The sequence below is a fragment of the Gopherus evgoodei genome, chromosome 11, assembly GCF_007399415.2.
Source record: "Gopherus evgoodei ecotype Sinaloan lineage chromosome 11, rGopEvg1_v1.p, whole genome shotgun sequence".
NCBI lineage: Eukaryota > Metazoa > Chordata > Testudines > Testudinidae > Gopherus > Gopherus evgoodei.
In genome coordinates, this window is record NC_044332.1 from 24,209,842 (window position 1) to 24,236,523 (window position 26,682).

Sequence of the window (26,682 nt, forward strand, 5' to 3'; positions counted from 1 at the left end):
TGCAGACCTCTCCTGGTCCTGCACTCACTCAAACATTTACAGGCAGGGACGCACCAAACTGAGTTACATGAATGCTTTTGCCAGCCACTCATGAACCAACAAATAGAGAGGCTCCAGCCAGTTCCCCCGCAGCTCCCCAACCTAGGACTCCAGAACTGTACCATCCTGCCCTGGTCAAAAGCCTTAGCAGTGTAAGTTTATTACCCAGTCTGCTCCTCCCTCAATGTGGAGAGGACATACAGAAGTTTTTGTTAACTGAGCTAATATTTTTTCATGCACTTCACTCAAACCACATGGTTTTTAGGTAAAATATAAAACAGATTTATTAGATACAGAGAGATTTTAAGTGATTATAAGTAATAAGTATAAAGATCCAAGTAGATTGCCTAGAAAATAAAACAAAATATCAATCTAAGTCCTATAAACTAGACAGGATTTGAATCAAGCAGTGTCTCACCCTTATGGTACAAACAGTTCACCAGTCTTCCATACACAGGCTGGGATTCCGCCTTTCCCGCCTGAGACCACCTCCCCACTTCAGTCTTTGTTCCTCAGGTATTTCCAGGTGTTGAGTGGGGGGAGGGAGGAGTGAGGACAAGTGATGATGTCACTTCCCCCTTTTATAGCTTCTTCCATGTGGAGGGAACTTCATTGTTCCAAGCAGAGTCTCCAGCACAGTTTGTAGAAAAGTACAGGCACAAGATGGAGTCCAGTATCATATGATCTAGTCACATGCCCTTGTATGCTTTGATGAGTCATGGCAGACATTACCCATATTCTGGCTGAAGCATCCACAGGAAAACCCATCAGATGGAGATAAGGTTCTTCTATGGCCTATTGTGTTTCTTAATTGGCCATCACCTTGAATGGTTCATCCACAATGTGCTGGCTACACTAGATGTAAACTGCCTTGTGGGTGTTATCCAGGAGCAAACACATTTGAAATACTGGTACATAGTCAATATTCATAACTTTAGATGATAAAATGATACATGCATACAAACAGGGTAATCATATTCAGCAAATCATAACTTTTCCATTAATAACTTACATGACATACTTCATATAAGACATACCATAATCATATAATCATGGTATATATGGGGGTGTAATGGTGTTGCTTTGGGATACAGAGTGTCACAGTATCAAACAAGCTACTCCAGGACCCGCAGATATTGCTGCACAGAAGTTTAAGGCAGGAAAACTCTTGTGTGGTACAAGATTCTGTAAGGAATATAACATTTAATAGCCAGCTTTTTAGAAAAGAGGCTTTAGTGTTGCTCATAGTTGCAATGGAGATGATTCTGTTAAATGGTATAATCTGTACTTTAAACGTGTAAATTATTCACAGGTGTCTAGAGTTCCTGCTTCAAAATGATGCCAATCCATCGATCCAAGATAAAGAAGGGTACAACACAGTGCACTATGCTGCTGCTTATGGCCATAGACAGTGTTTGGAATTGGTGAGTCAGCTCAATCAGTGCTAAGACTTCCATTTTTAGAAGATGTTCATGGGCATGTTATGAACTCTACAGAATTGTTATTGTTTAGCACCATGGATGTTCATGATGCTGAAGAAATGTAGAGGAAGGTACGCTACAGACAAATATTCAGAAGCAGATGTAACTTGGCATTGTTATGGCCTTTTCAAGACAAATCCTTGATCCCTGCACATAGATAACACATTAACTGAATGATCTAATGAAGCTGAGTAATGGTAGCATGACACTCCTTACTATCAACTGCACAAAAGTAGAACCTTTCCTTACATATTATGCAGTAATTGCAGTATTACGATAGTCCATGTCAACATTATACTTCCTAATTTTCATATGTTTAACCATATCAGGTAGGGAGACAATATACTTGTCAGCAAAAAAGCACAGTTGCTAGAAAGTTATATAGTGTGAATTCGTGAAAAGTTATGACTTGTAAAAATGAATAGCATGTGACGCAGATGAGCTGAAGTGCTTGAAATCTGCAGCATGATGAAGACTTTATTAATATTGTTTTGCAGGCTCTAATCACACCAAAAATGGCTTAAAGTTGAGAAATGAAATTTTATATATACTCAGTCCTGTAAAATGGAGGCATTGGGTGCCTTTTTAGTACCTTTTTTTGCTTCCTTGGTTTGTTTAACAGGCCAAAGTATTTCTGTATTAAAAGCAGCGGCGGCTCCAGGCACCAGCGCTCCAAGTGCGTCCCTGGGGCGGCAAGTCACGGAGGGTGCCCTGTCGGTCCCTGTGAGGGCAGCAGTCAGGCTGCCTTCTGCGGCTTGCCTGCAGGAGGTCCGCTGGTCCCGTGGATTGCGCGGCAATTCAGCGGTGGGTACGCTGAAGCTGTGAGACTGGCAGACCTCCCGCAGGCAAGCCACCAAATCTGTGGGACCGGGGACCTCCCACAGGCAAGCCGATGAAGGCTGCCTGACTGCCGTGCTTGGGGCGGCAAAAAAGCTAGAGCCGCCCCGATTAAAAGGGATGACTGCACAATACACATGGACTACTTTTCATAATATGCATAGTAATAGTCACAGTTGCCATATGGGAAATTGCGTTGATGGTCTGCATCAAAGTCACAAAAGCAAGGAAACTCTAAATTGAAATTTAGATTTTGTCTGCTACGATATGAATCTATACAGTTCAGGTGAAAAGGAACAGCAGCAGTGTGTGTTGTGGGAGACCCTGGCATGGTTTGGTTATAATTTAGTGTGCCTTCAGCAACAGAGGTGTGTCTAGGAATTTCTCTGGAACCACAACCTTGATTTTAGTGTTGACAGCAGCAGATTGCCACAGATTTTCTTAGTTAAACAAATCAGCCCTTAATTTTTATTCATTTCCATCCATGAATTTTTTTTCTACTGCAAGCCCCTCCTTTTCCATGTAACACAGGAAGGAAGAGTAGGTCGTCAAATTCTGATACCTGTTCTTCCACCCTTCATTTATTCATTTGAGAGAGAGAATCTTTGAGAGTCTTCATCCTAGACTGAGATTTAGAATCGTGCCCAATCTGACCATCTCCTCTACCATAAATAAGAATAGGGACATGTAGCAGGGTGGCTTGCCCCTTAGTGGCTGCAGGGCCTGGGTCTAGCCAACCCTGATCATTAAAGGCAGTAGACCTTATGTGCGGGCTGCTAATTCCCTATAAAGAGCAGCAGGTGGCTGCAGTGAGTGGGGGATGCTCAGAAAACAGAAGCCTGAGAAGTGGTAGCTGGCTTGAAGAGGCAGCAGCTGCAGGAAGCAAGACTGGCTTCATTGAGCACATTCATGGAGACAATGAACTGTGGTCCTGGTCTGGGAAAGAAGGCAAGGAACTCCCCAACTAAGGGAAAAGAGACACGGGGTCAGAAGGACCAGTGCATGTCTCAGAACTAAATAAACTGGATCCCAGGTGGGGAATATTTTATTTTTTCCTTAAACTATGTGGAGTTTAAGGAGCCCCATAAAGGAGAAAACAGGGATGGGGAGCTGCAGAGGCACCCTTGTCTGTGATGGGGAGCTCAGGAGGCAATAGTGGCCACACTGCTACAAATTGGTGCAGTCATCAGGATCTCTGAACCCCTTCCTGTCAAGGAGGGAAGCAACAATGGTGTATCTCTGGAGCACAGGATGGACTAAGTCCTGCAGTATCTAGTGTGACAACAGCAAATCCAGGTTGTCCTCTTGCAACTTCTGCAGGATCAACAGACAACCGGAGGTGCTGTGGGCAGCCTGGCAAAATCAACACACGTGATCAGCCGGACAGGTATGCACTGGGCTTCTGTTTCTAGTGTGGGAAACAAGGACAGACCGTTTCAATGCCCAGGGTGGCAACCTGATTCCAGAGGTGGTCCAGTCAATCAGAGGAATGCTAAAGGATGGATCGGGGAGAGAGGGGGAAGAGGCAACCTAAATGCTATAAGTGTGGAAAGGCTGGGCATGTTAGGTCTGCCCTTTGAAGAAGCGGTTGAGGAAAGCCCTGCAGAATAAGGAAGATAATCCTTGGCTAGATGGATCAAGGGTGAGAGGGTGCAGCAGATTCCCAACAGAGAGGCCTAAGGCGAAAAAGGCCAAGAAGCATTCTGTAGCATCAGAAGCCCATAGGATAGGGGAATGCAATAGTCTGCTGGCAGAAGTGTCAGCTCCAGAGGGACAAATCATTCCCTAACCAAGGTGGGGGAAATGACACTGTGTTGGAAGGATGAGCTGGAGAGGATCAGGTACCGAGTAAAAGAACTGAAGCACAGAATGAAGGAGGAGGCTAATGAGTTGAAAGTTCCCCTGAATAAAGCAGGGCAGCGGCAGGCTTGGGTCTAAGAAATCAAGCAGCAGAAAACGTCAGCCAGGAGCGTGTATGAACAGTTCACATCCCTGGAGGCTGCAGTAAGGGTGGAGGCTGCAGTCATGGCAGAACCTGGTACTGCTGCCAAGAGGTGTGACACATTGCTGACAGGGGAGAAGAGTGAAAGGCTGATCTTTCTGACAGAGAAGTACCAGGAGAAAATAGCTGCATTGGAGGCGGCCAGGCAGGTGGCCCTGAGGCAAAGGGGCAGTCTGGCTGAGGAGCATCAGGCAACCCTAGAAGAAAGGGGTCACTGCTTATCATGGTTAGCAAAGTGGATGGAGAATTGGAGAGTGCCTAGACCCTGCAGTCCCAAAGCTGAAAGCATCACTAAATGGAGGAAAATATAAATATATCCCCCGTGGGTAGCACTTGCCCTGATGTGGGCAGTGTTCTTGGTGGGGGAAGGAGATACAAAACAGGGTGATTTTACTCTTAATGTCTGGAGGGTTGGGCTACCCACCCTGTTACAGAACTCCTTAGTTAATGTTGCAGGCGGCATTCAATTTTAATCAACCCCACGGTTGAATCTGTGGATTGATGCAGAGGATTGCTTGCTTCAAGCACTTTGCAATTCATCAGACTTTTCAAAGGTCTGATTATATTCTTGTTTTTCTGTTTTATGGTGATTGCTGATCAAAACTGTATAAAAATATCCTATTTCAAATAATTAGTCACTTCTTAATTAAAAGATAGAGGAAGAGACAATATAAAATGGAGATAAATTAGTTAGGAGAACTGATCCATGTTTTCTTAAGCATCCCACTATTATCAGCATTATTTAAAAAAATTCCTTGGTTTCAATTGGGGAAAGGATAATTGTCCATGGAATATGATGTTTTTTTGCCTTCTGTTATTCATTGTGGACCCTATCCTAGGAACAAAGGAGCCCCCTCAACTCTCATTAAGATTTAAATAAATCATTCCAGATTCATCAAATAATTAAGGTTAATTTCTGCTCACAATTAGGCTTTTCTGCAAGGTTGAGGTTGCACATGTATAATTGAAGGCGAGATTCTATTCTCAAAGCATCAGTGATCTGTAGTGCCCTCAGAAACTCAGCCCCTCAGTAGTCGCATAACAAACATGAAGGTGATTTTAGAAAAATGTCTAACCTTATAATATGTGATGCACATATAATGCTGTGCGTGTATGTATTAAGAAGTGTAAGCGTTTCCCAACATAAAGCAGGGCTCTGGACACTGGAAACTACATCTGGGTGGGGCAAAAAGACTCTGGGCATATTAAGGCATGACAATCTCCCTTCTTCCACCACAGGCCCCAGAGTAGGAGGTGTTAGCTGGGGAAGGCTGTGGCCAAGGCAGCTGGGAGATAGTCCCATGTCAATTTAAACTGGTAGGGCTGCTAGTCAATCGTGACTTAAAGTTGCCTCCCCTGCAGTGGAACATTTGAGGGAGGGTGGCATGGAAATGTTACCTGTCCATCCTTTGTGATGACATCCTGTGTGTAGTATCTTCTTCATCCTCTATGTAGTATCTGCCTGCCCCAGGGCATGGAGTTGGAAACCCTACATCTTTCCACACCAGTTGGAGTGAATGGAGTGTTGTGTGTGAATGGAAGTAGTTAGGAGAGAAGAGGATTAATAGTGAAAAGGCAGATCTTTTGACCCAACCAGATAAAGCTTACATGGTCACTTGCTATCATAATATCTTGTTCTGAAATAGTGTTCAATCAGAGGGATTTTGTACCTGATGGCACTTTGATCATCTGTGATGTTAATGGAATATCTGTACAGTGGTGAATGACGACATGCAGCTAAACAAATGGGGAAGAGAGTGGTTACCTGAATTCTATTTCCATCTATAACCAGCCATCCATAAAAGACTGAATGGTAGGCACACATATTTGAGTAAATGTGTGTCAGTATCCCCTATCTGCTTTCTTTCTGCTAAAAATAACCTCTTTCCTTACACATTTGTTTAAATCTGGACTGATTTCTTTAGTATTCAGAGAGGTCACTAGCTAATATTTTGGAGTCATGGTGAGATTAACATCACTGAGTTAATATTGGTGTTTTTAAAAACCTGTATTTCACTGAAATGGGCTATTAATGTAAAATCTGAATTGATGTGCAAAGTGTGCAATTTAAACTGTAATTTCACATTAAAGTGTTATTTGGAAGGCCATTTAAACCCTTTTGATTTTATGTAGGTTTAGAACATGTAAAATGTCCTGTAGCAGTGGAATATTTTGGTTGGCCACAAGAATTAATTATTCTTTTTTATTGTAGTCTATTATCCCCTCTGTTCTGTCTGCAAATGAATTCTACCTTTTGGCTGAGGCAGAAAGTAAATTAATGCAACTGTAATACATTTGAGGATGGAATTAGAACATCATTGCACTGAAAATCACATCTAATAGAAGAGGCATATCTCGATATGTTTCTTTCATTTAACTGAGGGAGTCTGTTGAAGTGTGAGGCCTCGTCTACACTACGAGTTTAAACCGATTTTAGCAGCGTTAAACCAATTTAACGACACACCCATCCACAGTACAAGGCCCTTTATATCGATATAAAGGACTCTTTAAATTGGTTTCTGTACTTCTCCCCAACGAGAGGAGTAGCACTAAAATTGGTATTACCATATCGGATTAGGGTTAGTGTGGCCGCAAATCGACAGTATTGGCCTCCGGGCGGTATCCCACAGTGCACCACTGTGACTGCTCTGGACAGCAATCTGAACTCGGATACAGTGGCCAGGTAAACAGGAAAAGCCCCGCGAACTTTTGAATTTCATTTCCTGTTTGCCCAGCATGGAGCTCCGATCAGCACGGGTGGTGATGCAGTCCCAAATCCAAAAAGAGCACCAGCATGGACTGTACGGGAGATACTGGATCTGATCGCTGTATGGGGAGACAAATCTGTTCTATCAGAGCTCCGTTACAGAAGATGAAATGCCAAAGTGTTTGAAAAAAATCTCCAGGCTACACAGTGCTGCGTAACAAGCGTAATGGAAAGCCAAAGAATCAAATGGACATTCGTCAATTTACTCCCTCCCCCCACTACATGAAAGAAAAGGGAAAGCGTTTCTTGACTTTTTTCAATGTCACCCTATGTCTACTGAATGCTGCTGGTAGACGCGATGCTGCAGCAGTGAAGAGCAGTATCCGCTCTTCTCCCCTCCCCGGTGGCAGATGGTACAATATGACTGCTGTCCGTCATCACCATCAGCCTGTGAGTGCTCCTGGCTGGCCTCCGGTGAGGCTGGCCAGGGGGTGCCTGGGTAAAAAATAGGAATGATTCCTGGTCATTCCCAGTAGATGGTACAGAACGGCTGGTAACCGTCCTCATCATAGCAACTGGGGGCTGAGCTCCATCAGCCCCCTCCCTTTCATGTGTAAAGAAAAGATTTTGTACTGCCTGGACTATCATAGTAGCGGGATGCTGGGCTCCTCTCCCCCGCACCGCTTAATGTTCTGCCTGGACTGTCATAGCAGCCAGAGGCTGCCCCCCCTCATTTTATCTCACTAACAAGTCACTGTTTCTTATTCCTGCATTCTTTATAACTTCATGACAGAAATGGGGGGGACACTGCCACGGTAGCCAAGGAAGGTTGGGGGAGGAGGGAAGCAACGGGAGGGGTTGTTGCAGGGGCAACCCCCATGAATGGCATGCAGCTCATCATTTCTGCGGGATCTGACATGGAGCAGCTGTGCTCTCTAATACACTGGTTCTCTAGTACACTTGCCCCATATTCTAGGCAGGACTGACTCTATTTTTAGATACCATAAAGGAGGGATTGACTCGGGAAGTCATTCCCATTTTTGCCTTTGCGCCCCCGGCCGACCTCAGTCAGGGGCCCCCATGATAGCAGCAGACAGTACAGAACGACAGATAACCGTCATCTTATTGCCAATTTACAATGGCAGCAGACGGTACAGAACAACTGATAACCATCTCTGCTATCATGCAAAAGCAAATGAATGCTGCTGTGTAGCGCTGCAGTAACGCCTCTGTCAGCGGCATCCAGTACACGTACGGTGACAGTAAAAAAAAAAAAAAAAAAAAAAAAAAGCTGAACGGGCTCCATGGTTGCCGTGCTAGGGCGTCTGCCAGGGCAATCCAGAGAAAAAGGGCGCGAAATGATTGTCTGCTGTTGTTTTCCCGGAGGAAGGAATGAGTGATGACATTTACCCAGAACCACACGGAACAATGATTTTTGCCCCGTCAGGCACTGGGATCTCAACCCAGAATTCCAAGGGGCGGGGGAGACTGCGGGAACTATGGGATAGCTACGGAATAGCTACCCACAGTGCAACGTTCCGGAAATCGATGCTAGCTTCGGACCATGGACGCACACCGCTGAATTAATGTGCTTATTGTGGCCGCGTGCACTCGAACAATCTGTTTTACAAAACCGGTTTATGTAAAATCCGACTACTCCCATAGTGTAGACGTACCCTGAGAGAGAGCCCCTATGCTCAGAAAAACATCTTAAAAATGCAGAGAAAGTACAGTGTAAACCTGGTATGTGAAGAAGCTAAAATCATTAACCCAGTAAATCTGTCATATGGTTAATGCTAATTTTATATATCCCTTATCAACAATCATCCATCCATCACAGCAGGGAGAGTAGAGGCTAATTATTAGTGATAAGTTAATCTCATGTTTGCTTGGGATAAGCATTCAAAAGTTCCCTTTCCACATCTGGCTATGACTCAGATATATGTACAGATAGTGGGATTCCTTGTTGCCTACATCTCCACCTCTTTATTATGAGGACACGGTTCTACCTTCCCCCTTTGTGACTGCCCTAAATGGAGGCACTTATATAATAATTGGAGCTATACCAATCTCCTAGAACTGGAAGGGACCCTGAAAGGTCATCGAGTCCAGCCCCATGCCCCCCAGCCCACTTACCACTCTGGTTCTTCAAGGGTCAAGATTTTAGATCCAATTCTGGAAAAATTAAATATGAACTGAAAATGAAGTATATGCATAAATGTATTCAGCATTGAGTTCTTTATCAGTACTTGTTTGGGATGACTAGAGTCACTTGCTCATGACTTTGATACCGGAGTTGTTAACCATCCCAGATTTAGTGTCAGAGACCAGGACGTGGGTGGTCATGTCTAGTGGTTAGAGCTGGAGTCAGCATTGAGGAATTGGAGCTCAGGGTCAGAGCTGGAGTCAGGCCGGATGCCAGAGCCAAGAGATTGTACCAGGGATGAGCTTGACCCTATTGGCATTACTACCTTGGTGGAGAAAAGGTGTATAGAAAGAAAAGTATCCTCATTCTGCACTTTACTTCAAGTTGTTGTCAGGATATTTAAAAATTAGAGTCTGGCAGGTCTTCTCCAGGACATCATTTTGGGTAAAAGTGTGCATTGTGGAAGCAAGTGTAAACATCAGGAGTGTATACAGGAGGTCTGTACAAGGCAAGCTCTGCATAATTAATGCTCCTTTTAAAAGTGGCTTATAATAAAAGAGGGGTTTCAGTGTCTCCCCTGGAAACTGTATTGTGAAGATTACATTAAAGAACTGGATTCTGTGTGGACAAGGCAAAAGGATGCAGCACCTCAGCTGGTGTAAATCATCCTAGCTCTATTGAAGTAACTTGAAATCATCTTTCACCCTTTAGTAATGGGGCCCTTCATTTCTAACAATAAGAAAGATCTACTGTTATAGCATGAAGTATTCTGAGAAAAGAGCATATGCCTGGTTCAGGCTCCTGGAATGTGACCATAACTGTAACCAAGAGTAATTCCAACCACCATCACCACACAAATACAGGCATAAAATGGAGGGAGAAAAATGTCCTTTGCTACTAAGAGAGGGAGTGATCATAAACCAAGTGACAGTCATGCTGAGCCCTGACTGGAGACATGAAAATTTCCAAGGAGAGGACACGAAAATTCCTACAGCATTTTTTAAAAAAACGATTATCATCCAAGTCAGCCCAAATTATTTAACCCGAAAGATATAGACAGTGATATTTATTTAATGTGAGTACCCAGAGAACCTACTAGCCATACATACACCCAGCCCAATAATGCCTGTATCTCTTCGTGGTCTGGAATGTATATGCACTGCTGAGTGGGTGAGTGGGGCGGCTGTCAGACTCCTTGACTTTCCTGGTGATTCAAGGAGCAGCATGTCTACCTCTAAATTGTCTGATTGCTGTAACGTTAGGACCGCACATTCACTGCTCTATTTCCCTCTTTATTCCCTTTAATTCCCTTTTAGCTGTTTTTAATTCCTTTCCTTTTATCCCAAATCAAAGCTTAAAATTCAGAGGGGAAAAATCATATGTAGCCATGTCATGTAATTAAAAAAAAAAAACCTGCCCAACTTTAATAACACAAATCAATGACAGAAGACTCCTATCCCCACAGCAGCAATGTCCTGCCATCTCGTTTCTTCAGATGTACAGAGCTGTGGAATATGTGCCAAGGACTCTAATAACATGTAGGAACAGTGTTAAATAGATACTTAGAATTATTGCTGGATTAAAGATTGGTTGGTAAATCTATTTTTTGTTAATGCATAGAACCTTACTGAAATTGAAACGGTGTAACAGTGTTTTACTGTGTAACCCGAGTTCATTATGCTAGGAAAATTACAGCATAACACACATAATTGCATCTCTGCAGCTGTTTTAAAGAAGTATAATGAAGATAAAATTATGATCTCTATTCTAGCCCTCCTGAAGGCAACTTGCAGATGAGCATTCATTCTTCACGTGTATTTAACAAAGAGAGAGCTAGGTTTTTAGGAAGGCAACTTTGTAAAACTACATGGTTTTAACATTAACTGAAACTGACTTTCCATGCAGGAAACAAGGTTCAAAGCTGTACATTTTAGAGCACAGGAAACTTTTGTGGCTCATTGTGCTTTTTTTATTAAACTTAAACCTCAACCACTTTCACCTTCTTTTTTTTTGTGGAACAAAACTGGGAAATACACTAGAGTCACTTCACTGTCCTAATGGGTAATTTAATTAATAAGTTTATTAAACAATATCTAAAATGGAGTTATATGAATTGTTCTTCTCTGACTGGACTCAAATTGCAATTGCAATAGCTATTCAACATCATTCAGGCTTCCTAGGGGCACTACCAGTTAGCAATGTCTCCTGCATCACCATATTGATGATTAATCTTTTAGTGGAACAGTTTTAACAGTTTGCTTACTCTCTGTGTTCATTGATATTCTAAAAACAATTAAGTTTTAGGGTTTTTTACTAGCATAAAAAAGCACTGTATAATTTTAAGCATATATCTCTAGCAGTACCCATTGAACAAACAGGTTAGTGATAGATCTGTATTTCATCGTATTTCCCCCCTACTTTTTTTTTTCCAGTAAAGAAAATGTTTGACTCCACACAGTACATATTCAGGGGCCCAGTCTTTCAGTAGTGAGTTGTCCCGTTTGCTTTAGAAGTGCTACATATATAAGTAGAGACCTGCAGGATCAAGACCTTTAGATCAGAGACCTAGTTCCTGGGGAAAAAAATTCAAGCAATATTTGTAATGCAGTTTATTGTAAAGCAAAGAACTAAAAAAGAAACATCTGTAATGCACCAAAATGTTTTCATATTCTATGTTTTAATTATACTAATTACCATTTTTAATCAGATTGGAAACAAAACTCCTTTGGATATAGTAAGTAAATGAAAAAAATAATTGCATGTTGTGTATTTTGATTTTCCTTCAAAATTCTTACTGCTACACGCTTTCTTGTATTCACTCTGTTATGAACTCAACAGAAAAATCACTATTTCTTAGCCAGCATGCTATGTACGTCAAATAAATGCATGTGCGTCACTTTTATTTAAATCAAGCCTTCTGATTGCTGCTTCTTAAAGACTAGATTTCAAGCTTCCACTTGAATATATTTTGCTTTTCTTCAATCAGTATGATTTTCTGAGTCCAGTGGATCAGTCACATGTATCTGATTGGTGTGTCACTTTCTATATATAAATTAATGCTGCTTTTGGTAATGTGAAGCAAAATCTACAGTTTCGGGGGGGGGGGTGGTTTTGTTTTTTGTTTTTTTTAAACTACAGAGCCATTTCAGAAGTGAGTCTGAATCTATGGGCATGGCTACACTTGCAGATGTAGAGCACTTTGAGTTAAACCAGCCTTCGTAGAGCGCAGTAGGGAAATCACTGCAGTCTGTCCACACTGACAGCTGCAAGCGCACTGGCGTGGCCACATTAGCAGCTCTTGTAACAGCCACAGAGAGCAGTGCATTGTGGTAGCTATCCCAGCATGCAAGTGGCTGCCATGTGCTTTTCAAAGGAGGGAGGTGGGGTGGAGTATGACGGGAGTGTGTTGTGTGTATGTGGGGGGAGAAGGAGTGGGTTTTTGGGGGGCTGAGACCATGTCAGCATGCTGTCTTGTAAGTTCAGACAGCAACAGACCCTCCTCCCCCGCCTCTCTCTCTCTCCCACAGCATTCCACAGTAATGGTTGCTTTGTCTTGGAGCAGATAAGCATGCCAGCTGTCAGAAATGGAGCTTTCGTAGGGCATGTTGGCATGCCTGGAGTGATTCAAAAATAATGACAAGAGTGGCCACTTGACTTAAGGGAATTATGGGATGTTTCCGGAGGCTGATCAGAGCGCAGTAATGCAACACCTCGTTCACAATGACGCCTGGGCATTTCAGCCAATGCACAGCAAGGGTTAATCTTCTCGCCGAGGTGGAGTACCAGGAGCGCTCTAGCTGTGGAATCAGAGCGCTCTATGTACCTTGCCAGTGTGGATGGGTAATGAGCTAGGGTTCCCGAGGCTGCTTTAATCCACTCTAACTTGCTAGTGTAGCCAACCCCTGTGGGACTCTAAGGCCTGGTCTACACTAGGGAATTAGGTTGGCATAACTATGTCACCCGAGCAACACAGTTAAACCGACCTAACGCCCAGTGTAGGCAGCGCCAGGTCAAGGGATGAACTCTCTGATCAACCACTTCAGGGAGGTGGCTTACCTTCACCCTCGGGAGAACCCTTTTCATCTGTGCAAGTAGTGTCTTCACTGAAGCGCTACAGCAGTGTAGCTGCTTTGCTGTAGTGCTTTAAGTGTAGACAAGCCCTAAGTAATTTACACACAGAGTGCGCAAAAGAAAGGAGCATAGCAGGAAAATCAGCTAACCAGGAGTATATACAAAAGATGCAGATTTAAATGATCTCCAACTCTATTTCAATTTACACCTTTTTCAAGCCTCTTGATCTCTATAGGCCTTTTCTGCATTAGAAAAATTGCGCTGGTTAATCTGTGAATCAAAACTGAAATCAGTCTAACTCAACTGGTATAAAGCTGAATTGTACAGGCACCTAAATTTATTTAATCTTTAAATTGCATTATATTAATTCAGTAAATTACTGAGCTAAATTACTGACATGAGCTAAATTGATTTATAAAGGGTTAATCTTATTTAAGATCCTGATTTCGTTAAAGTACTTAACCAAGGGCTTCTTTCCTGAATCGAGGTTCACACCAGTTTGACTTGATTGAGTTAAACCTATGCAGCTTTTCTAGTATAGATTCCCTTGCCCCCTACTTACTGATGTGTAATTTGTATCACTTTATACATCAGCTTTGAATGTAGCCCTTTAATTTAGAATGAACTCTGAAGCTAAAACATGTCCTCCCTTTGATGTAGAATGGTACAGAGGCTAATATTCTATTGGTCTGTGCACTACCTAGTTCTAACCATGTTGAAATTTGTTTTGTCCTGTCTATGCTGGCTAGGAAACTGTGTTAACACCTAGCCAGCAAGAGCTATATTTAAACACAGCTTTGGCTAATATGTTTTTCCGGCAGTGTAGGCAGTGCTTGGGTCTTCCTATTGCAATGGAGAAGGGGAAATCAGTTTCAAACCTACATGTCAGTCTAATATTTATGCTCTGTTTTGAAAGTGGCATTCTGAAATCGCAACTAGTTGCTTGTTCTGGATGACCTCATGTATTAGAAGTTATATCTTACATAATTTTTTTTAATGCAAAAGTGCACTGTTCTAATATTTCTGTTGTCTTAATTGCCTTCTGATTAGCTCTGTGTGAGTGTGAAAATTTCCATATACTATTTGCTTTCAAAATAAATACCTCTGCTAGATTATCACATTAGACCCATCTAGCCTAAAGGTCTGCTATTTTGTGTGATTAATATTAATCATACTAATTGAAAAAGTTCATTAACGTGTTTAAAATATTCATGTTTGAATGTAACTCTGAATATCTATATAAAAGTTGTATTACAGTGTAGAGTGAGATATTTATTAATGGAAAGGCTCTCATTACCTTCAGTGGGAGCTGGAGCAGACCTTTAATTAACACAGTTACCAGCAACACATGTAATACAGTGCATCAAAACTTTTTGAACTTGTCAGATCTTGTTTGCAACTATGTATTTCTATCTATTGTATGATTTAACATAGCACCCCTCACTGTGATGTGTGTGGACTGAAATTGCTTCTAACTTCTTCCTTTCAGCAGCCTGATTTAAACATTTTATGAGTGACTAAACTGTTCATCTGCCATTCTGTCTAATGATGATTATAAATTTCAGAATGCCATGTAGAGCTTTTTCTTATTTTTACCAGAGCTAATTCCTAGAAAATACTATATAGTCTGTAAGAAGAAGCATGTAAACCATCCTGTATCAAGTGTTATATCAGAACCAGAAAAACTTAGACAATAATTGATCATAATCCATTATAGCCAGAGGATTCAAACAGGCAGCAAATCCTCTTGATGTCAATAAATACCCCTACTGTAAAAAACAGTGCAAGAATTATAAATACACTTCTACCTTGATATAACGCTGTTCTCGGGAGCCAAAAAATCATACCACGTTATAGGTGAAACCACTTTATATTGAACTTGCTTTGATCCACCAGAGTCTGCTGTCCCGCCCCCTCTCCAGAGCACTGCTTTACCGCGTTATATCCAAATTCGTGTTATATCGGATTGCGTTATATCAAGGTAGAGGTGTATTACTAATTGTGGCACAGAGTTGAGAGAGATGGGATAGAGTTTAGAATAACAGCTTCACAGGGTAATTAACTATCAGAAACATAACTAAGTCATTGCCAAAGAATTTGCTTACATTGTACCAGCTTTGTGAAACTAGCATCATGCTACTAAAAAGCCCCGCAGTCAGCTCAGAAGAGGTTGGCCAGGTGTGAGGGAAGATGAAGCCTTTTCTCCAACTCTTTGTACATAAACTGACCATTTTTAAAGGTGCTTGTATCAAGTGAGGGAAAGTAGAAACTGTGGGTATCCTATCCCTAATCTTTTAAAAAGTGTCACTCACCACTTTTACTTAAAATGTCTCTTTATGATGTTAAGTTATTGACAAAGGCTTAAATGCTGTAGAAGCCGACTTAGTAAGCAACTAAGAGGACTAGATTGCTCAGAAGATTAGAAATGAGATATGAGAAGCCTTTCACACTCAGGTATTAGTTTTAGTCCAGTTCAGCAGTGACCAAAAGTTGCTAACATCTGATGGTTATTGGATGGTTTTGTGTGAAATAAATTCGTCTGTGTCCTGTTTTCAGTGGACAAGTGTCCACATCACGAAAAAACAGCCATCACCAAACTTTGCAAGTTCTGTTGGTTAAGAGCATTTTGGTCTCCAGGGCTGTCAGTCTGTCACCTTTCATGAGCACTAAATTCACATGTTTTTAAAAAAATACCTAATTGTATATAATTTCCGCACAAATATAATGCGTGATGAATGTATTATGGAGTTAGAACTATAAATGGACTCCATATGGACCCATTACTTTACATTTACCTGTTCTTATGACAAAAGAAATAACACGAGTGTAAACAACTTCTATTGAAGGATGGGATGGAGCTAAAGATAAAATAATTGCTGTTAAATATCTCTTTAATGAGTAGTCTTGCACCGTAACTAAATTTATTCACTTTTATTAAAGTGAGATAAATGAGCTTATGTTCCAAACTCAGTTTCCTTTATTTATTAATTGAATCCCAAAATGTGTGTGTGGGGAGCAGGTCTAAACACCTTCCCCCCACCCGTTGTCTAGGCGCATGAACAATTGTAATTTATTATGAACAAATTATGAAGTCATGGAAATACTGACAAAACCTTAACTACAGAGACATTTTGCACAGTAACATGGACCTGGCCTTTTTTGTCTGGTTTGTTTGTGTAATGTTAGTTCTATAGAATCCATGTGGAAATTTAGCCTTGATGAGTATGAAGAATTACACGTAGCAAGATACACTCAAAAATCATTACTTGTATCTCTTTGAACTACTGAAGCTTATTTTCTTTTATAAATTTCATGTCTTGCATTTTCAGCTGTGTATCTGAGAGCCCCGAGAGTTACCAGGTTTACCATCAAATTTGTGTTTATGCTTGACTTTATGATGGATAAATTCAGCATTTTGAGGAGTAAGCTCATTAAGATTAGTCTGCAGCATCTAAGATGCTTTAATTCTAAGACACTAAAATTCCTTTTGTGAGAGCTCTCCAATCCTGCAGTTTGTTCATCTAGAGTTTTAATTCTGGCAATCTGCAAATTAATTTTGCTCTGTTCTAAAGACAAGTATCTGTCTTGCTCAAAGACTTCTAGAGCCTCCTAACAGATAAAGGGAGATGTTTCCATGTTAAGGTTCTGATCCCAAAATGTAGAGGTTTGATGTTCAATAAATGGGAGAAATTTAATTAAAAAGAGGTAAGTGTTAAGCAGACAGGGGAGCTGATTTAGTGGTCACTTTTATTTTTAAAGGTTTAATTACCCACTGGAGAAAATAGGAATTCAAATTAATCATCTGTACAAGAGCCTGCCTCATGGAGCATGCCTCATGACGACCACTGGCCAAATATTTAGATTAAAATGGTGCCGAATACTAATGTGTATATATATTGGCTGCTCACTGGGAAATTTCTCCAAAGAAAATAGATATATCAAAAAGGCACCTTAAAAATAATCCCAGTTGTCATCAAATGCAGAATATTAAATATAAGATCTTTCCATAAATGGTTAAATAACTTTATAAAGAGAGAGGAAAACAAAGTAGGAATTAGAGATGAGCTGGAACACTAAATCCAACACCCATCCCCACAGCACCCAATGTTCTGAAAGATCAGAGTTGGATTTGATTCCAGATTCAAATTGCATGACTGAGGCCTGTATCTGCAAGGAGTATATTTTGTGTTAACATACATGAATATTGAATTATCAGCAGTGTCCAACATAACATATTTTTCTTTCCCAATCTTAATATTTTCTAAAACGCTAACCAACCATGTATTTGTAAATAAAATGAGTTTATTTTCCTAGAATTACAGTAGAATTATACATATGCATATCTTTGTGGCATTTGACTAGATTGTTAACACTAGATGGGAATCATGTTGGATAGTTATGATGGGTCAAATTTATTCTTAAATTTACTCTTAAAGTCAGTGGCGTTACATCAGGGAAACACTTGATATTGTGTTTACAGTATGTCTCCTCTCTTACAAGCATCTTCAGACCTTCTTCCACACTGCCCTATTTGCTTGGAGTGTTGCCCCTCATCCTGTGTATGCCACAAAACCTTCCTCTCCTTGAAAGTTGCCTTTTCCTACAAATCTTCAACTATCTACATCATAAAAATAAACAACTATAAAAAGAACTGTCATGGCTTTTGCAGCCCCACAAATTTATTAATTACCCATCATCCTTTCCATCAACTCTTACCTGATGATATTTCCTCCAGCATCCTCTTTGTGTCATACCCATACTCGTCTTAGATCAGGGGTCTCAAACTCAAATGACCACAAGGGCCACATGAGGGCTAGTTCATTGGCCTGAGGGCCACGTCACTGACACACACACCCCTCGCTGCCCCTGGCCCTGCCCCACTCCACCCCTTCCATGAGGCCCCGTCTCTTCCCACCCTTTCCCTGCCCCCATTCCAACCCCTTCCCTGAAGTCCCCACCCCAACTTCACCCCCACCCTGCCCCCAGAGGGTGCATGGGGGTGTGGTGGGGGCTCAGGGCAGGGAGTTGAGGTGCAGCAGGGGGTTGGGGTGCAGGCAGGAGGCTCAGGGTGCAGGAGGGGTGTGGGATGTGGCAGGGGGCTCAGGGCAGCGAGTTGGGGTGCAGCAGGGGGCTGGGGTTCAGGCAGGGGGCTCAGGGCAGGGAGTTGAGGTGCTTCAGGGAGTTGGGGTGCAGGCAGGAGGCTCAGGGTAGGGCGGTGGGGTGCAGCAGGGGGCTCAGGGCAGGGAGTTGGGGTGCAGCAGGGGGTTGGTTCAGGCAGGGGGCTCATGGCAGGGAGTTGGGGTGCGGGCAGGGGATTGGGGTGCAGAAGGGGTGTGGGATGCAGCAGGGGACTCAGAACAGGGGGTTGAGGTGCAGGCAGGAGGCTCGGCAGGGAGTTGGGGGTGGGGTGCAGGAGGGCTTCGGGCTTCAGGCTCCAGGGTGGCAGTGGTGCACACCGGGGCCAGGGCAGGCTGCCGGCCTTGGCCTCGCTCCACTCTGGGAAGTAGCTGGAACCATGGCCCTGCGGTCCCTGGGGGAGGGGAACGCAGGGCTCTGCATGCTGCCTGCTGCGCCTCCAGGTACCTCCCCTGAAGCTGCCATTGGCTGCGGTTTCCCATTCCCAGCCAATGGGAGCTGCGGGGGGGTGGTGCCTAGAAGCCAAGGCAACACATGGAGCCCTCTGCTTCCTCCCCTCCCGGCCGTCTGGCTGCAGGGACGTGATTCCAGCTACTTCACAGAATGGTGCAGGGCTCGAGGGGGCAATCCTATGGGTGTAGTTTGCTCACCCCTGGCCTGGAGGTGGGGCGGGCGTGGGCCGCATGTTTGAGACCCCTGTCTTAGATCATAAAGGCCTTAGGACAGGAACTGTCTCTAATTGTAATGTAACATTTCACGCACACCACTGGCACTGTATACAAACATATCACCACCCTTGCAGTTTCATTTGGACAAGTTATTGGACTCCACCTTCTATCTGTACAGCACATAGCACAATTGGGTCCTGGCCCATGACCCTGACTCATCAGTGCTATAGTAATATAAATAAGAATCATCCCAGTGAAATGTTGCTATTGCTGTTAAATAGCTGCCATGTTCCATTCAGATGGCAATTAGTTATCCCACTTGACAAGCCTGTAAAGCTCTTTGAGAGCTGTCTGTAAGTATGATTAGTTATGAGATGTGCTGGCCGTGTCATTATAAAGGTAACTCCTTCTTTGATAAGCATATACAAACAGTACATTCTTCTTCCAGTTTTATTACCATTCATAATTTGGGCTAAGGGCTCGGCTCTGCAAACCCTTGTTCCTTTGTGAGTAATCCTTTCTCATGCAAGTCATCCCTCTGATTTCAGTGGGACTCTTAGCATGGATGAGAATGTCCTGGGGCTTAGACTAGTTTTGACTTCATTGTGTCAAATAATTGGAAAATATTTCATGGGGGAAGTCACAACAAAAGCTGCTGAACACCCATTAAAACCTTCCTTAAAGATTTATGAGAATTGACTGCAAACAAAATATTTTTGTCTGCCTGCTAATTTATGACACTTGAAGTGACAGAGGTTATCCTATCTGACTCCGAGTAAAAGTCAAGCTGGGACAGGAATTTGGTTAGCACAGGAGGTCATTTCCAGGAAGGCTTACAGGTGGTGATAGTGCTGGAAAGATCCACACGTAGACTTTTGTTTTGTTTTCTAATTTTATCATTCCATTTAGGGTAGATGCATATGGAGCCTGTGTGTGTATTTTTTTTTTAAAGATCACATTTCTTCAAGTTAATAGTCACTCAAAAGAGAACAAATTAAGGGGGCAGTCCTGCTGCCATTAAAATCAGTAGGTGGTTTGACTTCCGTGGGGACCAGATTGACTTTTAAATCTAGCATCTATTTAACAGAGACAGTTGACTACAAATAGCATCTGTTTTACATACAGTAGAGTACACCATACTCTGGGCACTGAAAGCCATTTGTATAGAAGTAGGATTCTTAGTGTTTTCCTTTATATTTAGAAATTGAGTATTCTTGAAGATTAGTATTCAAATGTTCCTGGTATTTTAGTTGGTATACAATAAATCTGGCAAACATTTCTCTCTTCACGAAAGTAACCGTAAACCTGCTTTTAACAAGTTGTAACTTGTACTCTGATTTGATTCGGGTTGCTGTGGAAGTGTTTATGCTCTGCAAGATGTTTTAAAACTCTTCTTCTTCTTTTTAGCTTCTGGAAAAAACCAGCAACATTTTTGATGAACCAGATTCAGTAGCTACTAAAAGTCCTTTGCATTTAGCTGTAAGTATATGACACGTGTTCAGAGTTTGTTTGATTGGATAAATAACCACTTATCTCTTTGAAGTAAGCTTTACCTGAAATGTAGACTTGCATTGTAACAGCTGGAAAGGGACTTAGGGCCATGCTTTTCAAAAATGCTTCCTTGATTGGGATTTTCAAAACAAAAAACAAAACAACCCTCCGCCCCCATTCCCTCCTCTCCAAAAAAACCAACGTAAGGGAGCTAGGTGCACAGCTCACATTGAATTTCCTTTGAAAATCATAGGCCTAAATCCTTATCAAGGTGCCTAACTAAGGGTATGTCTGCACTTCAAGCCAGGAGTGTAATTCCGAGCTCCAGGAGACATGTGTCCTAGCTCTCACTGAGCTAGCATGCAGGCCACCCAAGTTACGTATCTAGTGTCTCAGAGGGCATGCACTTTGGGTGGTTAGTTGCTTGCGCTACCATGGCTACATTCTGTTTTTAGTGCACTAGCTTGATCAACGCTAGCGTGGGTACGTCACCTGGAGCTGGGAATCACACCCCCAGCTCCAAGTGTAGACATACCTGACTTGGCCGGGTTTTCAAAAGTGCTGAGCACTCAGCAGCTCCCAAGGTAGTCAAGAGGCACTGCTAGCAGCTCAGCACTTCTCAAAATGGTCTCTAAAGAAGGATTTAGGAGCCTTACTTTAGGAACTCATTTTTGGAAAATCTTGATTATTCTTTTTTTTGCATCCACATATGATTCTGAAATCTTTTATATTACAGCTGGTGTATAATCATACTAATTACAGTTAAAATATTGGGAGTCCATATCCTTCTCACATTACAGCAATGTAAAATCAACGTGAGTCGGAAAAGAACCAGGCCCAGTAGGTGTGCTGTAAATATTGAGGACAATCAAATCTTTAAGTAAGATTAATAGTCTGGTTCATTCCTAAAAGCCAGGAAATTCTGAGTCCTCAGGGTTAATCTTCCCTTGGATACATATGTATGGTTCCTATTAATGTTAATAGGAGTTAGGCAGGGGAAGAATTAGCTTCTTTAATCCTTAGTTGATGCTATTTTTGGAACGTCATAATTTTTAAGGATGAAAAATAAGACTTGACTTTGAACTACAATGACTATTAGTGGTTGGTTGTGTTTTTTTTACTTCTTGTGTTTCTATCTTGTATGCCTTTTCATAAATTGTTTCAACTCTGCAGACGTTAATGGAATAAATAAATAAACAAAAGACACAAAAAACCAACAGCCCAGCATGTGACTGAGTCCAATGATAAGCAGCGTAGTTCATGCCCAGTAGAGTTGGGTGAACCTTGCAAATAATTTTCATGGATATTCACTGGAGTTTTTAAATGAATAAGCTTCAGCTGGTTTCATCCCTCTTTTTTTGCTTGAGTTTACTGGCATACATGTTCCCTGAAACTCATATATAAACAAATTTTCAAGCTTATAACTGAACCTTTGCACCGGAAACAGAATTGGTCTTATTCAATCAGAGGCCAGAAACATTCCATGTAACCTCAGTATCCAATCAAAATAGCACAGATTTTGACTTTGCAGCAAACTGCATACTCACAAATAAATCACAGCCCAAGGATTGTTAGAAGAAATTATTCAATAAATCAGTCTGAATATTATATAAATTAAAGAACATCATAATCTGTATGAGAATGGGTCTGAACTGGAAAAGGGGTGGATGTACACAGGTTCCCTAGCATATGCACACACCTGACTTCTGATGATCTCTGCATTATGTTTTTGAAGCAAGTATTTTTCTGAAAGCTGCTGTGGAATTTTAAAATTCAACTAAATAAAATAAACAAACTCCTGATCCTGCAAAAACTTAAGCACATGCTTAAATTCATACAACTGTGAGTAGTTGTTTTTTTTTTTAATGGGACTACTCCCAGCACTAGAGTAAGCATGTGCATAATTTTTGCAAGGGTCAGAAGCCTATGAGAGAAAATATCATCTTGTTTCCAATTAGAGAGTTCACTTATTTAAGGGAAACCCTTTTTCTGTTGTATTGATACATTCAATAAATTCTCATGTAAGACAGCACATTTGTCATGGAACATTTTGCAAAAAGTCATGGATTTTATCAACATTTGATTTTTCCCACCCCCCCACTCAAATTCCTTTCCACCCTCCTCCTACCTCATACAAACTTAATTTTGGCAATTCCTGACTTTTGGCTGCTTACCAGTGCAACCTTAAGGTTCTCTTAGAGTTGATTTTATATGGAATACTCTGGGTTAAAAAGAAAGGGCTGGAGGGAAGGTTGACAAAAGGAGGGGCTCATTCTTGTGGACTTCCAAAGTTGCGTGAGACAAAGCCTTCCAGGGATGTCTAGCCAAAAAGTTCCACAATTTTTGGCAAGCCACTATTTTATTTTTAAATCAACCTGGTGCCAGAAGTTTTCTTCTCTACCCATCCCCCATATCACATTGGCCTGAGGTCCAGGACAGGCAACAGAGAGTGCTGGACATATGAGAGGTTTAACATCAACAATCTTTCATCCTGTAAGGGTTAGAAAGGTGTTTGGCTCTCATTTCTAAATGGGAAGCTCACTAGGCAGGCTTCTCCAATGAAGCATTCTCTGGCATTTAGGGCCAAAAGGTCCCCAAAATGTGAGACCCTAAAGCTGCAATATTAATAGGTAATTGAAATAGCTTTTCTGTACATTTTACTACTTAGAATTTTTCTCTTCCATAGACATCTCAATAATTAGGCTCATGGTACTAAGGTAATTTGGCCTGACCATGGAATGATATGCCAGTAAATTCGACTTTAAATATCTAAAATGTTTTTTATTGAAAATACATTCCATATAAAGAATATACAAAGATGGTGTGGATATAAGTTTTATGAGCACTTGTTTGGGCTGGCTTGCAGAACTCATTTGTGGCTTTGCTACTTCTGAGTAATGTGGCTGTTCCTGACTCATGCTGTTCAAACCGCTGCGGCACACTACACCATCCTATGTCTTCTCATATATATATTCTGCATGTGTCATTGCCATGAGCTTTCTGTATACATTTGATAATGCTTGATGAAGAAACGATTGGGTGAGGGTCTTTTCACTGTGGCATGTAGGAGATCAGAGACTAGATGTTCATTATGGCCTCTTTAAAAGCAGCAAAGAATCCTGTGGCACCTTATAGACTAACAGACGTTTTGGAGCATGAGCTTTCGTGGGTGAATACCCACTTCCTCAGATGCACGTATTCACCCACGAAAGCTCATGCTCCAAAACGTCTGTTAGTCTATAAGGTGCCACAGGATTCTTTGCTGCTTTTACAGATCCAGACTAACACGGCTACCCTCTGATATTATGGCCTCTTCTGTCATTAAAAAACACATTTTTTCAGGCACCTGCAACCCTCTGACCTGCTATACCATTCACACTGGCATGTGGGAAAACCCACATTCTTGGGAGTTTCAGAGCCATAGAATCATGAAACATCAGAATAAAGTATCTCTGTAGTAGAGTTTCCATTTTGTTCAAATAACTTTCGCAATGAAAAATTGTATTCCTGGGCAGCACATGTGTTGTGCTTTTCACTCAGGAGAGTAGTAAGTAAGATCTGTATTGCTTTATTCCAAACACAACCTGTTTGGATTTCTAGGCCTATAATGGTCATCATCAAGCCTTGGAGGTACTTCTTCAGTCTCTGGTAGACTTGGATATTAAGGATGAGAAAGGACGCACTGCCTTGGACTTGGCTGCCTTTAAAGGACATGCTGAATGTGTTGAAGCTCTCATCAGCCAGGGTGCTTCCATCTTGGTAAAAGATGACGTCACCAAAAGAACCCCACTCCATGCTTCAGGTGAGTGGAGTTGTATTTTATCTTGAGAGAGAAAACCTATAACATGACAGAGGTTAGTAGTGAACTTTGCTTAGCTGCCATCTCTTTTGAAGGTTATTGCTAACCTAATTGACTGTTGGAGCATTGAGACATCATCTTAGTGAACTGACGCTAACAGGAGCTAGAGCTAACAGGAACTAGAGCTAACTAGAGCTAACTATCTTTCCATTCCTCTGTCCCCATGAAGTGCTCCAATTTTCCCCCCACAGCCTGACCTTACCCCATTCACCAGGGCTATTTCCTCTTTCCATACCTATCTCCCTTCTCTGATGCATGCCAGGTTTCTTCCACCCCACCTCCTACTTGATGGTTTCAGGTTAGAGAGTCAGATGAAGAAGTAAGTAGCAATGAGGCAGATCTTACTAGGAAAAAAGACTGAAAATCAAGGTGGATTCCCGTTTATGATGAAGTGAGGTAGTTTGTACTCACTCCAGATAAGTCCCACCCTGCCCTTCCACTGTTGGAAATCTTCAGTGACCTTCTGCAGCAGCACATCCCTCACACCTTTATTTCTCCTCAAACCCAGAGAAAATGACCAGTTTCTAAGTGTTATCCACCTAGCTAATAAACTTCTTGGGAATCAGCCAGTTCCATAAGGGTTAATAGTCTCTCTCTTCACTTGTTGAGTGTTCCTTAGTAAGTCTGGTATTTTGATTACAGAGTATGGAATTGGTGTCTTACATCTTAAAGGCTGTTCTTTAACATGTTAAAGATTTCTGTATATGCAGGTTTTTTCCCTCTGATCTATGTATAGTTGACAAACAGAACAATAAACCTACTTGTCATCATGCCTCACACTGATGGACTGAGAGGGTCTAACAGCAACCTCTAGTGGCAAAATAGAATCAGTACATTGTTTGCTATGGATTCATTTTCAGGGCCAGACTTACTTGTCTTCCTGCACAGCTGTTTTTTCTGCTTAGAATAAAATGTGCACGCATCTCTAAAATCTCTCTGACAATTTTTAAAATGAAATCATATGTGCAAACAAGCAACACAAGATAAAATATGCTGTGCCTATTTTGTGGCTCACTTTTGTCTGCAGAACATTTTAACTGTATCTGAGGAAAACATAGATTGTAGTCCTGTGGTGTACATTAAACCAGGGGTGGGCAAACTTTTTGGCCCTTGGGCCACACTGGGTTTGCAAAACTGTATGGAGGGCCGGGTAGGGAAAGCTGTGCATCCCTAAAGAGCCTGGCCCCTGCCACCTATCTGAGCCCTCCCACTTCCCACCCCTTGACTGCCCCCCTCAGAACCTCTGACCCATCCAACCCCTCCACTCCTTGTCTCCTAAGTGCCCCCTCCTGGGACTTGCCACCCCTAACTGCCTGCTGGGACTCCACCCCATTCAACCCCCCTGCTCCCAGTCCCCTGACTGCCCCAACCCCATCTATACCCCCGCCCACTGACAGGGACCCCATGCCTATCCAATCCCTCCCTGTCCCCTGACTGCCCTCTGGGGCCCCTCGCCCCTTATACAACCCCCCAGCCCTGGCCCACGTACCATGCTGAGCAGAGCATGCAGAGCAGCGAGGGGTGGCACATCCGAGTCTTCGGTGGCAATTCGGCGGCGGGTCCCTCTTGGAGGGAAGGACCTGCTGCCGAAGAATGAAGCAGCACGTGGAGCTGCTGCTGCAGTGCCGTGCCGATCACAGCTTTTTTTTTCTTTGCCCCGCCACTTGGGGCAGCAGAAACGCTGGAGCCGGCCCTGAGTGCAGATATAAGGGTATAATTTCCTTTTGATAGATCACATGCTTTAATTCCTGTATAGAATTAACAGAGCATATGGTGCAAGAGGAGAATATACACCTTACAACGCCATGATTAAATGTAATATATGCACATAAGATTTGCACTGAGAGATCATGCTCTGTGTATATATTTGCCATAAGTATTGGTGTCATTTGGTTTCCTTTCCTTTCACCTCATCTTCAAATTGTGCCTCTTGCTTTATTTCCATATGTTTATAGTTCTTTTCAAAAAGTCCACGCCCTATTAAAGGTGCTGAAAACTACATTATTTTTTCTTATTGCTCATATTTTTCAGTGTTTCTATACCTACCAGAGATCCGCCTTATCGTGTTGAAGGCTCCTGGTGGGCTGGAGATGTCCCAAGTTGTCATCTAGACAGCTAGTGCACAGGTTGTTAGCCTGCAGCTGAGTCTTTAGCCTGAATATATTATTTTTCCTGTCTGCTGTAATGTATTGGCATGCACCAAATGTCGACTGCATCCACTCCCTTTGATTGGTTGGAATATATC

The 26,682-nt window shown here is 42.2% G+C and overlaps 1 protein-coding gene across 6 annotated transcripts in view; it reads left to right on the plus strand.

Annotated features, from left to right (window-relative positions):
* The window catches only part of ANKRD44 (ankyrin repeat domain 44), a 241,184-nt gene that overhangs the window by 169,633 nt on the left and 44,869 nt on the right, over positions 1–26,682 (plus strand). For 4 of the 6 annotated variants that reach the window (XM_030579929.1, XM_030579923.1, XM_030579927.1 and 1 more), the window contains 3 exons: positions 1,352–1,463; positions 20,495–20,566; positions 24,179–24,380. In XM_030579929.1, coding sequence (XP_030435789.1) covers positions 1,352–1,463; positions 20,495–20,566; positions 24,179–24,380 — 386 coding nt within the window. Of the gene's footprint in view, positions 1–1,351; positions 1,464–11,919; positions 11,947–20,494; positions 20,567–24,178; positions 24,381–26,682 lie in introns of all 6 variants that reach the window. The other 2 variants (XM_030579928.1, XM_030579924.1) reach the window with 1 other exon arrangement.